Source organism: Serinus canaria, chromosome 2 (genome assembly GCF_022539315.1).
Source record: "Serinus canaria isolate serCan28SL12 chromosome 2, serCan2020, whole genome shotgun sequence".
Taxonomy (NCBI): Eukaryota; Metazoa; Chordata; class Aves; order Passeriformes; family Fringillidae; genus Serinus; species Serinus canaria.
In genome coordinates, this window is record NC_066315.1 from 101115423 (window position 1) to 101130487 (window position 15065).

General features: G+C 36.6%; 1 protein-coding gene across 6 annotated transcripts in view; it reads right to left on the reverse strand.

The window, feature by feature from the left end:
- Positions 1 to 15065, reverse strand: part of PTPRM (protein tyrosine phosphatase receptor type M) — a 443671-nt gene that overhangs the window by 57182 nt on the left and 371424 nt on the right. For all 6 annotated transcript variants that reach the window (XM_050971530.1, XM_050971533.1, XM_050971531.1 and 3 more), the window contains one exon: positions 5697 to 5784. In XM_050971530.1, the coding sequence (XP_050827487.1) occupies positions 5697 to 5784 (88 nt within the window). The remainder of the gene's footprint in view (positions 1 to 5696; positions 5785 to 15065) is intronic.

Genomic DNA, 15065 nt, shown 5'->3' on the forward strand with positions numbered 1-15065 from the left:
TAACACTAAGTTGTCAAAGGTTTATTCATTTGGAAATGCTTCTGCCAGTACTGAAGAGGAGCTGAAGTCATTCAAGACATAATGTCACCTCAGAGTTTTTGAAGGAAACTCATAATCTCTTCAGTAAAAGAGAAAGCAAAACACAGTAATGGCAAAACCCAAGCAGTAAGACAATGGCTTTGTCACTGAATTTTGCTCCACTGTGGTCATCTGTATCTATCCAGGACTGTGAAAACACTTCCAACTTTATTTTCTAAATTCCAATCTGAAACATCATGGCATGAATTCATCTCATGACAGCTGCCTCATCTTCTCTATGATACAGGAATTGTTAGAGGCTAGTTTCCACTCTGCACAAATATCTGTAGGCTGGCAGGACTCCTTCTTCTTGGAGACTTTGTAAGCTCCTCTTAACTCTCTTAGTTCAAAAGCAACCACCAACAATGGCTTTTTCAGAATGCTGCACAAGTTGTAGATAAAACAATTTGAGGGTAGGATCTCAAGGATGGAGAGATGGTAACCAGCTACTTTCTTGCTGCCTTGTTTATGAGGTACTCTTGCTAATTAGATACCTGTGTATTCTGCCTGCTGAGCTAATATTACTTGCAGCTTATGTTAGACCTTCATGATGGTCATTATTGTGCTGTAAATGTAAATAATCATTAAAACACCCAAAACTTGCCACCCATGTTCTGAACAGCTAGTTCTGAAGCTTTAAAATTCCTAAAAGATAGAAAATAAATGAAATAACGTAAGTGGCTTAAAAACCCAACTTCATTATAAGTAGCATAATTTTGGCCCACATTATGGTGAGGAAGTCCAGGGCAAGTGCTTCTCAAAATAATGTTTTAGAATTACAAGTCAAAAGAGAAACTGGCTGAGGTGAATTCTTCCCCCCTTCCTCTTATGCTCCAAGTCATAGGAAGCAGAGATCTCAGAGCCTCATTTATTTCCCTGGGATTCCCTAGGGAGAGAGAAAGTGCACGCTACAACCCCAAACACAGTAAATCAAAATGAATTAAAATTCCATCTCCAGGTTCCACACAGCTCTTCCATTGCTATTTTCTTGGAACTATTTCATTCAACAGTCTTCAAGAATGAGGTTTTCAAACATGCTGGAATATTTGAATCAGTTATGTTAATCAGGTCAGCCTTTTCTGCCTTTTTATTCACTTTTCCAAGAATAAAAAATTATGGAGCTGTGACTTTCCATCACATAACCCCTGCTTGTCTGACCCTACCAAGCTATGCTTATCCAAGTGCTTTGCTATTCTATGCCTAATTAAGCTATTTATCAGTTTCTTCAGAACAGCGGGTTGGCTCACAGACCTTAATCCTAAAAATCCATCTTACTTAAGAAAGATACTAAGAAACTTTCTAAGCTCCAGCCACGCCTGCTGCTTTTACAGTTTTGGGACCTGATCCAACTTCTGCTAAATTCAGCAGACTCAGAAGTCAAGCTTGCTTGGACTCGTGGTGTATCTTCATCTATATTTTCATGATTTTGTTGCCTTACAGGCATTCTCACCAGGACAACTCAGACAGGTAAGGATCTATACTTTTGCATTTCTTGAATTACAGAGAGCAAGGTTCAGTTGTCTCAGCACAAAACATCTCATGGCACTTTATAAAGCCACCAGGATATACTGCCTAGCTTTCAGCTGCCACTATGGAATAAGACATCTCTTGGATTTACTGCGCTGCATTCGTTGGCCTTGCACAGATGTCCCAGGCCACCTGAAATGGCATCACATGTCTACACTTAGGTAACTGAAACCCCTATCTGATCACTAGAAATGAGTTCCATATTGGACCAAACATGCTCAGATTTTCCTGTAAGAAACATCTTTAAAATGTAACTTCCTCTTATTTCACTGATTTATGCAATTGAATAATATGCAGTTTCTTTTCTTTACATTTCCACTATTTTGTTACTTTTCTTGCAATAACTGTTTCTTTGGATTAAACAAAATAAAGAAGTTACTTTATACCTATGTCTTCATATCATCTCTTTCCCGTTTCTCTTCTCATGTGAATTTTTTTAGTACTGCATTCTCAGCTAGGTTCCTGGGAATTCTAGAGGTAATGGACTGTCCAATACCCATTTATTTGCACTGGAAGTGGAGTGACTCCCTTTTTTTATTGCTTTGAGTACTCAAGTTAACTCCTTACTGCATGGCAACACTTGTTAAATTGAAAAAAATCCTTATGTCAACACAAAGAAATGTTACTGTGTCTGGGCTGTGCTTCTGTCAAGCAGATTTAAAACTAAGAGGTACACAAGCCATATTCTTCAACACGTGTGTTGCCTCTTAAATAGTCTCTAGATTAACTGTCTATATTTTTAAGGTATTTTTTTCCTTTATATTTCAGCTGCTCTTGACAATTTATGCAGCTTTTAAATACTCTCTTTTCCATCTCGTTATTTTGATACCCTTCCATTAGGAGATCTAATTTCACTTTCCACTGATCACTTAAGCTTTTAAAATTATGTATCTTAGGATAAATTTGTCTTTGCGGAATATGATATTAGATAAAAAATATAAGCATTTCATTCTCTCTCGCCTCATGTTACCTACAACATGCATATGCCAGCCTGCAGACTGTGATCTCTAACAAGCCCCTTGAGCACCTGGTTGATTAGCATGCCCAGCCAATGACCCTTTCTTGGACATGTACTCCCGATTCTCTGCAAATCAAACCTTTTATAAATGTCTCACCTAAAATCTTTAGCTGCTTTTAAAAGCTTCGATCAATACTCTCTTCTCATTTAGTCAATATTGAGTTAGGTAAAAATAAATACAGACAGAACCCCTCCCATTCCCTCAAGATCTCTCCTGAGAAACAACGAATAAATTTTACCAAAATCCATGCCTAACCCCACACAGTTATGGCAGAAACATAATTTTTCTTAGGTGATGAAAGATTCATTTAGCAGGTTCATGCTGGGTATAGTTTGTAATGAAAAAACATGAAGGTTTTTTATTCAGTAAGGAAAGAACATTTTTTTTCTGTGGGCGACTGGACTGTGATCATGATTCAACTTTTTGTAGCCTTTGTCATAAAGTGGGCAGGGCACACTTGTAGCCAATTAAATGCACATCACTTGGGTATCATAAAGCATACCAGAATTTTGACAAGCTCCTGCAATGCTGGATGCTTGTTGCTATTGTTTTAGCTCCCTCTGAGAACAATAATTACTACAAGCAATAATATAACAGTAGTATCTTGGGAAAAATTAAAACAAAGAGGGTAAATGGATAGAAAAAATATGCTATGCAGAAAAAAATATACATTTCATTATAATCATATACCCACAGTTAGTGGCATATAAACCACTGCATTTTTAAGTGTTTGAACATAGCATAAAAGAGCAATGTATTAAAATGCTTTTAAGCTGAAGCATATACTTGATACAATTATCTGGGAAAAATTTTCAAAAGTAGACCATTCAAATTGTACCCTCAGACTCTGAGAAATGCAATTATTTATCCAGGAGAAAACCACATAAAATAATTAAAAAGTTAACTACTCCATTTGCATACACATATTTAACAACAACAAATGACAAATTGAAAGACAAACTGTGGGTAGTTTCAGCTTTTCTTTTAAGATACTGCCTTTAATTCTAGTAGATCTTAATTTTAACTTGAGTTGCCTTTGTTTTCACAGCCACATAAGCAGCAAGTGTTATTGACAAAAACTCCATCCAACCCTCTCCCTCTGCTAAATACTGAGGACATTTCAAGTAAATTGAGATCTAAATGTCCTGAGTTATATTTTGCCTCTTAGAAAGCCTTCAGTATCACTTGTAATTGTCATTGATTTGTGTATCTAATATCTTTTATGTGTTGTCCTTTGGCTGTTCATCACTTGATTACCTCAGACGTAAAGCACTAGCAGTTCTCTAACTTTCTTCAACCAAAGGGTGTCAAAGTTTAAGACAATGTCTAACATGACATTAAAAGATGGGAGTGACACACCAAACCTGACTACAAGAGAAGATCTATTGTAACAGGCTTGGACTGGAAAAAAAATTCATACAGCAAGAATAAGCATTCAACTGCTTTGTATTTCTTATTTTTGACTTTGGTATTTTTACTCAGTTGATTAGCTGTTACTCATATAATCCTACATCCTCACAAAATAACAAGTTTTTTATACATTAAATATTGCTTGGAGGGAAACAAGCAAAACCTTATCTAGATAACTTATTTGTATTTGCATATGCACCAGCCCATCCTGAAAATCACATTTCTCTAGAAGATTTAATTTCCTTTTTCAGTATATAGCACAGTGTACATCCAAAATACACAGCAATACTTTCACATCCACTCAAAACCATGTGGCAGATCATCTCTTGCTTAATTTGCCTCTGCCTCCATCTGCATTTCCTGTGTGTTCTCATTCTGCAGCAAGCAACAGAGCTGTTTTCTCTTTGCAGACAGTCTCAGCCCAGCTGGGCCCTATTCACAGCACTTACTGTAGGTCACTAAGCTGGGAGCTGCTCTCTCCAGACTTGTTAGACATGCACTGCAGAGAGGACCTCCCGAGGTGGAGATTCAGAAGCATACAAATGGGCTCTGTTTCAGAACCCTCTCTCTAGGGGACCTGTCCTTCTTTCTGTCAAATCCATGTGGTTCACTGATGAGGAAACCTAGGCAGTTGTGTGCCTGGATAAACACCTAGGATAGGTGCTGAAATTAGTGCAAATATGCACAACATACTCCTTCTACAGGTCCTCCAAATGTTCAGACATTTAGCATGGCTTATTCTCCTCTGCTGGGTTCTGTATCATTTCTGAACTCAGCAGTATCATTAAATGATCCCTCCTTAAAAACCACTCTTCATCTTCATGCTTACAAAACAAGGTGACAGCTGCTTATTTCTCTGCTTATACCTGCTCATGGTTATCTGGCTGGCTGTTAAAAACACATACACTCCACATCTTAAATTTAGATTTTAAAGTGAAAAAACAGGGAAAGGGTCATCTCCTACATACACACTGAGAACCTACTTTTAAGTGCAACAAGAACAGTGTGTAAATAATATAATTTTACAGATATTGATCTATTTTCTGCCTCCACATTCATGTGCAACATCTCTAGCCCCAATGCTTTGGAACTCTCATAACACAAGACTTATGGGGTCATAAATCTTGTGAGGGGTCACTCACCAAAGCATGTTATCAGCTCCTCAAATTATTTGATTATTAGTGTGTCTAATCCTTTTTAAGCCTGGAATTTTAAAGTAAAACATAAAGGCTACCTTTTTTCCTTGGAGTCTGTCTAGCATAAGCCAGGATAGCTGTCTCTGTTACTATGGAACACTTAAGCACCAGTACTGTCAGCTCCTAAAATACCCAGAGCCTAATACCACGGTATTGATGTGGGTAGTCTTGTGCTAAGCTGGCAGGAGCAGTTTAAGACCTGCTAGAGCTGAGTAGTGGTTAAAGGTGTTGTTCTCCATTAGCCAAACACTGATCACAGGATGGAAGGCAGACAGAAGGGCAGTTGGGAAAATGCATTAAACCTGACACTTTTCTCAAGAAATAAAAAAAGAAACATTTTCCCTCATTTTTATTTTCTACTTAGGGAAAAGGAATACAAGCCTGATGCAAGCACAGGCTGGTGGTCATTCCTATCCGGATCTGAAGGGAAGTTAACAAAGTGCACAATTATGCTGCCAACACTCACATGCGATGATATTCCCATATCTATTTTTCATTCTGTTCTCATCTTTCTTAGCTGAATCCCATGGTGCAGACTGTCCTTCAAAGAAACTCTAAAAAAAAAAAAGAAAGTGACATTAAGAAAAGCATGCAGCAACAGTTACCTTATGGCTAAATGAAAGACAAAGGCAAACAGTACTTGTGGGCACTGGTGTTAAAATGTCATTTAAATGATTCACTTATTGAGCAAAAATACGAGTTTCCTGTTCAAATGGTATTTATGCATAGCTCCAGATGTTACTTAAAATTTGACATAAGATTATCTGTGTAATAGCAAGAAGAATTATTTGCAAGTGAAGTGCTATTAAACCTTTCCAAATCTGCTTTCTTGCAACACTGAGAGTCCTTCACTTGAGCTATTCAGATTCCCAGTATAGTTCTCATACACACACGTGAAGCTGAAGGAGCTTTATCATCAGTGTTCAAGCTGCTCCAGTATTTGAGTGTAGAAATTACAGGCTCTACTGATATGTTTTATTTTTGACATATCACAAGTTTCATTTACTTGCTGGCAGATGACCTCGTGGATCAAAATATATACAGGCATTTAAAAAAACCATGGATTCAACTGGCACATGTGTCTTTTTTTCTCTTAAACACAATTTACACCACAACCAAAATGATCATTTTCTCAGAGAATAAAATCAATGTGATTTTGTGAAAGAGATAATCTCATATTGAACAAACTGCTATCCTTAAGCTAGTAAATCTCATGTAAATAAGAAAGTTGAAGGTGCTAAAAGTTTATTTTTACATTAATAAAGCTGCCAAAAGGGCAGCAAGCGAATTGTTATGCCCTATATGTCCTGTGCTTTGTGTGGTGTAAAAGAGCAGTTGCACAATCTCCTAATTTATGCACTGTATGCATAAGTCATATGACACAGATGCATTTTAAAATTTTGTATTGAAATATTAATCTTGTGTTAAATACTTTGTTGCCAAGCAAACTACTGGAATAAGATCATTATTATGACCAGCCCTAATTCATGTTTTCATCTTTTTACTAGAATGATCAGTAGATTGAATCTTTTGTACCACACTAAATAGAGAAAACACTGTGAAGTTTGTATCTCTTGCAAGATCTCAAGACATTCTGAGTGTTTTAAAACAGATAATGCCCATAAAATCATCTACTGTCTCTTGCCCTCAAATTTAAAAAAAGGTGTTTTTAGAATCCCAATGATTTCCAATAACAAAGAGGATAAAAGTCAAACCAAACCCTTGATCTCTTGCTGAAGTCAATAGAACACAAGGGCATTCAGCCTCTAAAATAACTATTCTTTCCACAAGTTTCCTAGAGTACTGGTTTCCAGTTTATGATCTAAATTCCTGGGAATACATACACTACTTCTAAATTGTTTATAAATAATAACTCAAGAAAACCGTAAGCCTTGTCAGTGGCTTCATTTTGTTTTTCCTTCATCTTTCCACATGTCCTTTGAAAATTTTTAATGGTTTGGAAACTTAAATTATTAAAACCCACTAATACAAATAAATTTTTCCTTACACATAACATAACATCATTGGGTACAACTCTGAGAAACACTGATTGCTACCAGGATAGAGAAGTGTAACCCTGTGAATCCTAAGATGATTTACAGCTTTGGGGCTCTTTGCCAAAAAGGCGTCAATCGTTATCTGATTACAGATTTGCCAGGGGCATCTAAAGCAAGCAGGCCCTCCCACTCTAGAGCACTCTCAACTCAGGCTGGATGGAAATTACTTTTCTAGTAATTTGACCAAACTGCATAAGGAATGACTCTCCGTGGGCAAAGATCTATGTCTCAATTTCTTGCAAAGTTCAGACTCTCAGACAGCGCTGGGTGATGAACAATTAAACACAGTTAAAGGCAAAGTAGAAATGGAAACGGTCAGCAGCAAAGCTCCAACGACACAACAAACTAACAATTCATTTCATCTAAAATTTGATGTGGATTTCCCATTTCAGACAGCTAAGGAGACTACTGAAAATTCTTGGTTTTTTACAGTCCTTCTCCTTGAGACTAATGCACAGAATTGATCCGTAAGACACTACCCAGCAAGTGGTTTTGAGTTTAATTCAGTAAGCATCACATGTGCTGTTACAGAGAAAGAGTCCTGCTGACACAGCTTCTGAGCCTATACCTTGAAACACAGAAGACCCAAATATCTTCCAAGAGATATCTTGCTTCTCTCTGTCCCAATAATGAACTTTTACAAAATTGCTTTAAACCAATTGGATAAAGTAAATCTCTGGAGGCAACTGGGAAAGATTTAGATGGTGCTGAATTCAGGGAAGAAACACACCAGGCAATGTGCTTTGGAAACTTTTGGAAACTCGTCTACGTCTCAGATGCAATGTGCAATTTCTACTTCTCCCAAGTGTTTGGAATTTCTGAAAATAATGATAACTTTAATGAGCCTTACAGATAATCCATCTTCTAAAAATTTATCTGCAACAAAGATAATTTTGTTCTTTAGAACATATATATATATACCAAACATCACGCAACAGCAAAGACCAGAAACAGATTTACATTTCCAGCTACTGCTTACTGACTTCACTTTCTTTATTAAAAATGTATTACAGAAAAGGAACTTCAGATATTTATTTTTGAGTTTTTATCAATAAATTAGTGAATGAAATAAAACTTATCACATGGGGAAAATAAGACATAATTTATGTATATCCATTTTTCTTTTTAATTCATTTTGGGATACACACTGGTATTACAGTGAGAAGAGTACAGCAAAGATAATTGAAGGAAGAGGTATTACAGTGCAAAAGCATAAAAAAACCCAGTTATTGTAAAAGACAGCTGGAGTGTCATTTCCTAAATTCCCCGTGCTCTGCCATTACACAAACTGCAACAGAATGATAATCCACTATGTATTGTAAGGAGAAATCTCATTTGTCCCACAAGTAAAGAACAGAGCAGATATTTCATAACAGATGATCTGTCAAGATCTTTCCTTACTTGTGAGAAATACACGTTTCATTACAGAAATTTTTTAAATCTCTTTTCTGACATATCACTCTCCAGGGATGCTGCTGCACAGCAGCCCACACATTATCTTTGTGGCTATTCATTCTAATTCATCCTTACAAGTTTCTTAAAATTGCAGACTGTTAGGAAGAAATATGGCCTCCAAACAGCTTCACTCCACCAAATGCTTGGCAAGGGCAATGGAGAACTGAAAATGAGTATAGGACATTTCTCAAATAATTTAAAATAAGTATTTCTTCAGCTTGAAATCACACAGAACCCTCTGTGAGCTTCTTGAAAAATGAAATGCTCTTCAAGCCAGCTGTTGTTACAGCAGACATTTCAGTATGCATGTCAGCTGCCATTCTGTTAGTAGAAAATATTACAATAATTAGGATAAAAACACTTTCTGAAAAAAAATTAATTACAGAGAACTGCTTTATATGCAACATGAAAAGTGGTCAGTGATGCAGGAGCAGGATCATCTTAGGATGAATGCGATACTTTCATGTGCTTTCACTCAATACTGTAGTGGTTACCATTAAAAATTAAATATTTGCCAAGGGCTAATTCACTGTGACCCTCAGACTAGAAAATAACTGCAATATCTCCAAAGAGAAGGGGAGGTAATCATTGCAAATACAGATTTTTTAGATTATTCCCTCTCCTAATTTAAAATTCATAAGGAAAAAAAAATTGGAAAGGACCTATATAAAAGTACAGTTTGAAGAGGCTGGAATGTGGAGAACAGGGTAAGATCTTCAGAATAAAATCTGTATCTCTGTCGACTGTCATCTTTGCCAACACACTTTCTATCCTAGATTTCATGTTTCCAGATAAGGATACTTTAAAAAAATACATCATTCTAAGTGCTTTAAGGTCTACAAATGTAAAGAGTGGAATTACTGGTTTTATTATTAGTCAAAAACGAAGCAGAAACTTTTCCAAAAAACACTTTGTAGTTGCTAGGTGACAACAGTATAGTCCCTTACGATTGTCAATTACAAAATGCAAACTCTTATGTAAAGAAATGAGAAGTCAAGGATATCACAAATCTCTCTCTGCCTACTTAATAAGCAAGACTATTATTTTTAGGTACAAAGACATGCTATTGCACTGTGTAACAGACCTAAGTTTGACCTCTGTATTTGTTTTTAAATGTACTGGTCTTTATGGTATCTGATTTTCTCTACTGACTCTTGAGTTTCTTCACTGGTAACATTAATTTCCCATTACCATTTCTAAATAACCAGATTACGATGTACTTAAACAACACTGGCAATTTGATGTATCCAGTTATAAATACCTCTGGATTTGTTTTTAAGTTACATGCAGAGAGTTATGTCCACTGTCTACTTTAAGCCAGACCAGACAACTAACAGTGATCCCAATGGAGGTTCTTGTCTAAACTCAATTAGCTAGAGAAGAAACTTATATTTCTACAATAGCCCTTTGAGTTTCAGCTAAATTAGATGCCTAAAATGCCCTGAATTTGATAGTGAAGATTTATTACTAGTTTAACACTAATGCTGTGCCCATTTAATATGTGGAGCTTACAGATGGGAAAAAATGCATCCATTATAGTCTGAGTAAAGATCTTAGGGTCACATTAGACTCTTTGTATTTACAAACCCTAGTAAATACACATTTAAGCATGTCCATAACTGCTTGGAGGACAAGGATCTTCAGGCTCATTTAATGAACACTGCAAGATTTGTGAGTACAGTAAATCTGTCAGTTCATTGGATTTTCAGTGTTCAGAATCTGCTAAATATCTGGCAGATGAGGATGCTCTTGTGACTTAGCAACATTAACTGTTTTGGTTTTTGAAACAGAAAACTGAAATAATCAAGTTCTGTTTGTTGATAACTCATTATTTAGACTATCAAGGAATTAAAAAGGATCCCTGAAAGTTATGTTAAAAGAAATCTGCTAGTTACTTTGAGGGAAGCTTTCATTGAAAATGCATCGCCTGTAGGTAATAGATTGCCCCAAGTGTTTGTGAGCAGTGGCAAATGATTTCAGTGATGCCAACCCCCAGTATGCAAACAGCACTTCCTACTTCAGTCATTGCTTTGGTCACTGAGAGCATCTGTGGATGACAGCCTGCCACTAGAGAATATATTCACCATCAGCTTTTCCTTCTCTGTCAGCTTCAATCACTGAGAATGATGTCCAGTTTTCAAATAATGGAATTTAAAAAACCATTTTACTGTGCCTGCCCTTGAAAAGTGTCTGTTGCAAGAACCAATGTGAAAATCTATCTCATCAATGTAAACTGCCTTCAGAAGCTATAAAGCACTTACTGGTGTGTTACTGCAGCCCAAGTCTGAACACAGAAGAAAAAAACCCCAAAGCCCAATAAAGACTGTAGCAAATAGAATATATTGAGGTTATTGTTAAAACTCCCTTGCTGTGTTCAGATTTTTCTGGTAAAATTAGGCTGATAGTTTACATAAGGTTTTCTATGCGTGAGAGGTAAGATGCAGAACAGAAAGCAGATACAGAGTTAATAGTCTGACATACAGCACCTCTCTGATATTGTTCCCAATGCTCCTTCATGTGGTTGTTCCTCCTTGAACTGATGTTCAAAAACCCAGAAACACCCACTCAAGGGTTTGCATAGCCAGAGGTAGGAAACAATCTTTTCTTTCTCAGGTGAATTTAGGTTAGTCTGCATTGTACATGAGAAGACGAGTAAGAAAGCAAAAGTCCTTCTGGTCTTTTGAGACTAAACATCATACTCACTGCCTACATTAAATGTTGAAATGGAAGGGGAACTATTACCTCCTCCACTGACTAACTGCAGCATGCCTTAACACTCGGATTTCAAAACAAGGACTAAAACCACATAGGTAAGACAAAATCTGGTACTAACTCTGTGATTGCTTTGGTGTTTCCACTTTTCAGAGGCAGTCCTTTCAGTCAGTGCAATAATATGTTTGTATTTTTAAAGGCACAGGCTTTGCTACTCCCTGGAATACTGGGCAGTCTAGTCAACCTACAGCAGCACAAAGAAAACATACTAAAATGATCAAACGGCTTCAGTATTGTACTATGAATGACATAGATACTTACAGCACTTATCATGAGTTCGCACTAGTTGACAATAGCATTGGGAAATATACATGAAATTTACTTAACACTACAGGACAAGAGAGTATCTCACTAGAACAGAGAAGTAACTGAAGTGAAAGTGACTTGTCAGTCACTGTGAAAATTGTGAAGGTACTGCACGCCTACAGGAATAGTAGGTCACGAGTACCAGCCATGCTGAAGGCTGTTTTTTAGGTGCTAAGAGCATTTGAACAAGATTATCAAGAATGAAGTTTTTTTAATACCTAGTCCTATATTTGACAGTGTCTAGAGTTGCTTGGGCAAAGAACCCGGGGGATGAGGTGACCCGAGAGACTGTAGGAGAACACGTGGCATGGCTGGAACCACCACACAGACCCACTCGAATTCTTTCCTGGAATGTGTTCTCACCTGTGGAACTGAAGCTGTGTGATTTGTAAAACTGCACATATTGGTGATTGAAATATTTTAGTAGCTTAGTACATTTAGTTCCCAATAACCAATTGTCATTTGGTCTTAAATCATGACAAGGCTGCAAAAACAGAGTGTCACAGAGTACTTCTAATACTAATTAGAAATAACTAAGTTAGTAGTAACTAATGAAGAATTACTTCTTAAATACTGCTTATACACTAATGAAGAATTACTTTCCATATATTTTAACCCAACCTATTTATGAGATCTGTTGGTGCAACTTATTTTCTTGCTAGCACTGAAGATAATACCTGAAACTCACCTGTAATATTCAACAGCAGGAATAGTATCTTTACAGATCCTGCAGAGCAGAGCAGTCTGAAGATTTGACAGATTACCTAGTTTTGATAGGCTTTCAGAACCATTTCCATTTTACCTACTTAAGTTTTAAAAACTCCATTACTTTTATTCCTTTAAAATTCTTTAAGACTACTGTATAAGGAAAGATTTTAGAAATATGGTGAAGTAGTAAGAGGACTGCAATAAAGCATACAATTAAAATTCTAATTTAGAAACTTATTCCCTGGCAAACTAGACAGCAATAACTTAACCTCATTAATCTTCCTGATTTATCTCCAGCAGAAAAATATATTATGCTGATAGGATTTCATGATCCTTTTTTACAGAAAGGACCCTCTGGGTACAATATGTACACTTGTACTGTAACTAAAGTGCAGGATACATTATTTTTTACTTGTGTGTAAAGGAAAATAAAGTTGGTCTCAAGCAGTGCTTATTTCCTCTTATAAAAATGAATTTCCTACTTCTGGAGGATTTAATGAACACTTTTCATGTACAGCATGTGGAGTTTTCTTATCTTCCCATTCCTCCCCACCTTTTTTTTTTTTTTCTTTACCCAGTATGTAATTAGGAGTGTGAACTTGAGCAAGACCCATGACTGTAATGTCTGTAAACATAAAGTGAATGAACACAGGCTACTCTGAATACCAACTAGTTCTATGCTTTGATAGGAAACCAGAGAAAGGCTTTGACCACCACCCACAAAGGCACAATCTATCCTCTTGTGAACAAAACTATCTGCATCATTATTCACAAACTGTGCCATCTCCTTGCTTTCTCCCTGTGCTGTTCCAAAGGATGTAATTACACACATTTGTTGTACACACATGAGTAAAAAATGGTGCAGAGTCAGTTATTTCTTAATGAGAAATCCCACCCACCAGGACACAGGTATTTCTTCACTTCAAGGATGGTGAGGCACCAGAACAGAGAAATTGCAGATGCCCCATTCTTTGAAGAGTTCAAGACCAGGTTGGATGGGGCTCTGAGCAACTAGGGAGAGATGTCCCTGTCCATGGCAGGAGGGCAGCAATGAGATGATCTTTTTCATTCCCTGCAACCTAAACCATTCTGGGATTCTATGATTTACACAAAAGGGGCAGGACTCCAGGTCACCTACAGTCCACTGAGTGTGTAGGCAAGGTAAATTCTAAACTGACTTTTTTACACTATCTTTGGAAGGGTAACATGTAAATACCTAAAAGGACTCGGACAGAAAGAAAATACTGTGGGTACTATGACACGGTTTGAATGAGGCCAAACCAAAAAGGTGTCTTTAAAATGTTGTATGAAAGCAGAGGCATTAAATTTGAGCTAATGTAGGTCTCCAAGGTACCATTATAACCAGATTTTTCACCTCTTGTTTTTAATTTCCAATTTATTCAGGAAACTATTTTCCAAGTCCCTTTCTGCCAAGCAAAACATTCCTTCCCCAATGCTACTCAGAACTCAGAGGTAGATCACTCCTAGGTTGTTTTTAATGCACTCAGAATGTTAGCAGGCAGATGGTTTCTAAAAACTGGTGTTATGTACCTGAGAGCTTTGAGAAAATTATTTGGAATCTTTTTGTGCACTTTAAATTTTAATTCAAAAAGCTAATAAAAGATGTAAATATTTTTTCTCAGTCTAGCCCATTTTTCCTCCTAAACATTAGCACTTTGATATTTGATTTACTTTACAAATAATAAAACTTGCTCCAGGGAATGGTTTCAAAGAGCTAATGAAATTTTATTAAAGTAGAGCATAAAGATACAATGTGCTGTGAAAAAAGAAGGCAGGGACTGCAGATTTTTTCCTCCTACAGTAAAGAGAAGAGTTTGCAATTGGTTTAAAATATAACAAAAAAGAGAAAACAAATGGAAGAAATGAAAAAAGGAAATTAAAATGAAAAATTCAGAGTGAGACATAGAGGGGGAGGAGAAGAAGAAAATACAAAAAACAAACCAGGCACCAGAAGAAAATGTCTGCATTTGACTAAAGTAGTAAGCTTTGTGTTGCAGTCATTAAAATTTTCTGTTCACTTGTGTTTTACATAGTGATTGATGAGAGCTATTTCACTTATTGCTTAGATATGCTATGCAAAGAACAAAACAAGGTTTAAGGATTCCAAGAAACTTTTCTGAAGTGGGAAATACTTTCCATGGGAAAACGCTTTTCCATGACTTGACTGACACTGTAAGCCCGTGACATTGCTCTTCAAGCAATTATACTATTTGAAAAGAGACTATTTAATACCTGTGCTCTTCTGCTTACTGAAGATTATTTCCTGTGAAAGGTGATCAACATTAAAATGTGTGGACACATGCACTGATAGGAAAGGTGACTTCCAACACATTTCCAGGTAATCCAGAAATATTTTTATCTGATTTTATCTGCATAGATCATTGTAATTGAGACAGTGCTCTGAGCTCAGAATTCACAAGAACTGCCTGACTTTAAATTATCAGCTAACTCAGGCAGAGCAGACCTGATAAGATCTTCAAATCCCCTGTAAAAACAAGCTGTTTGTGATTTAGAAC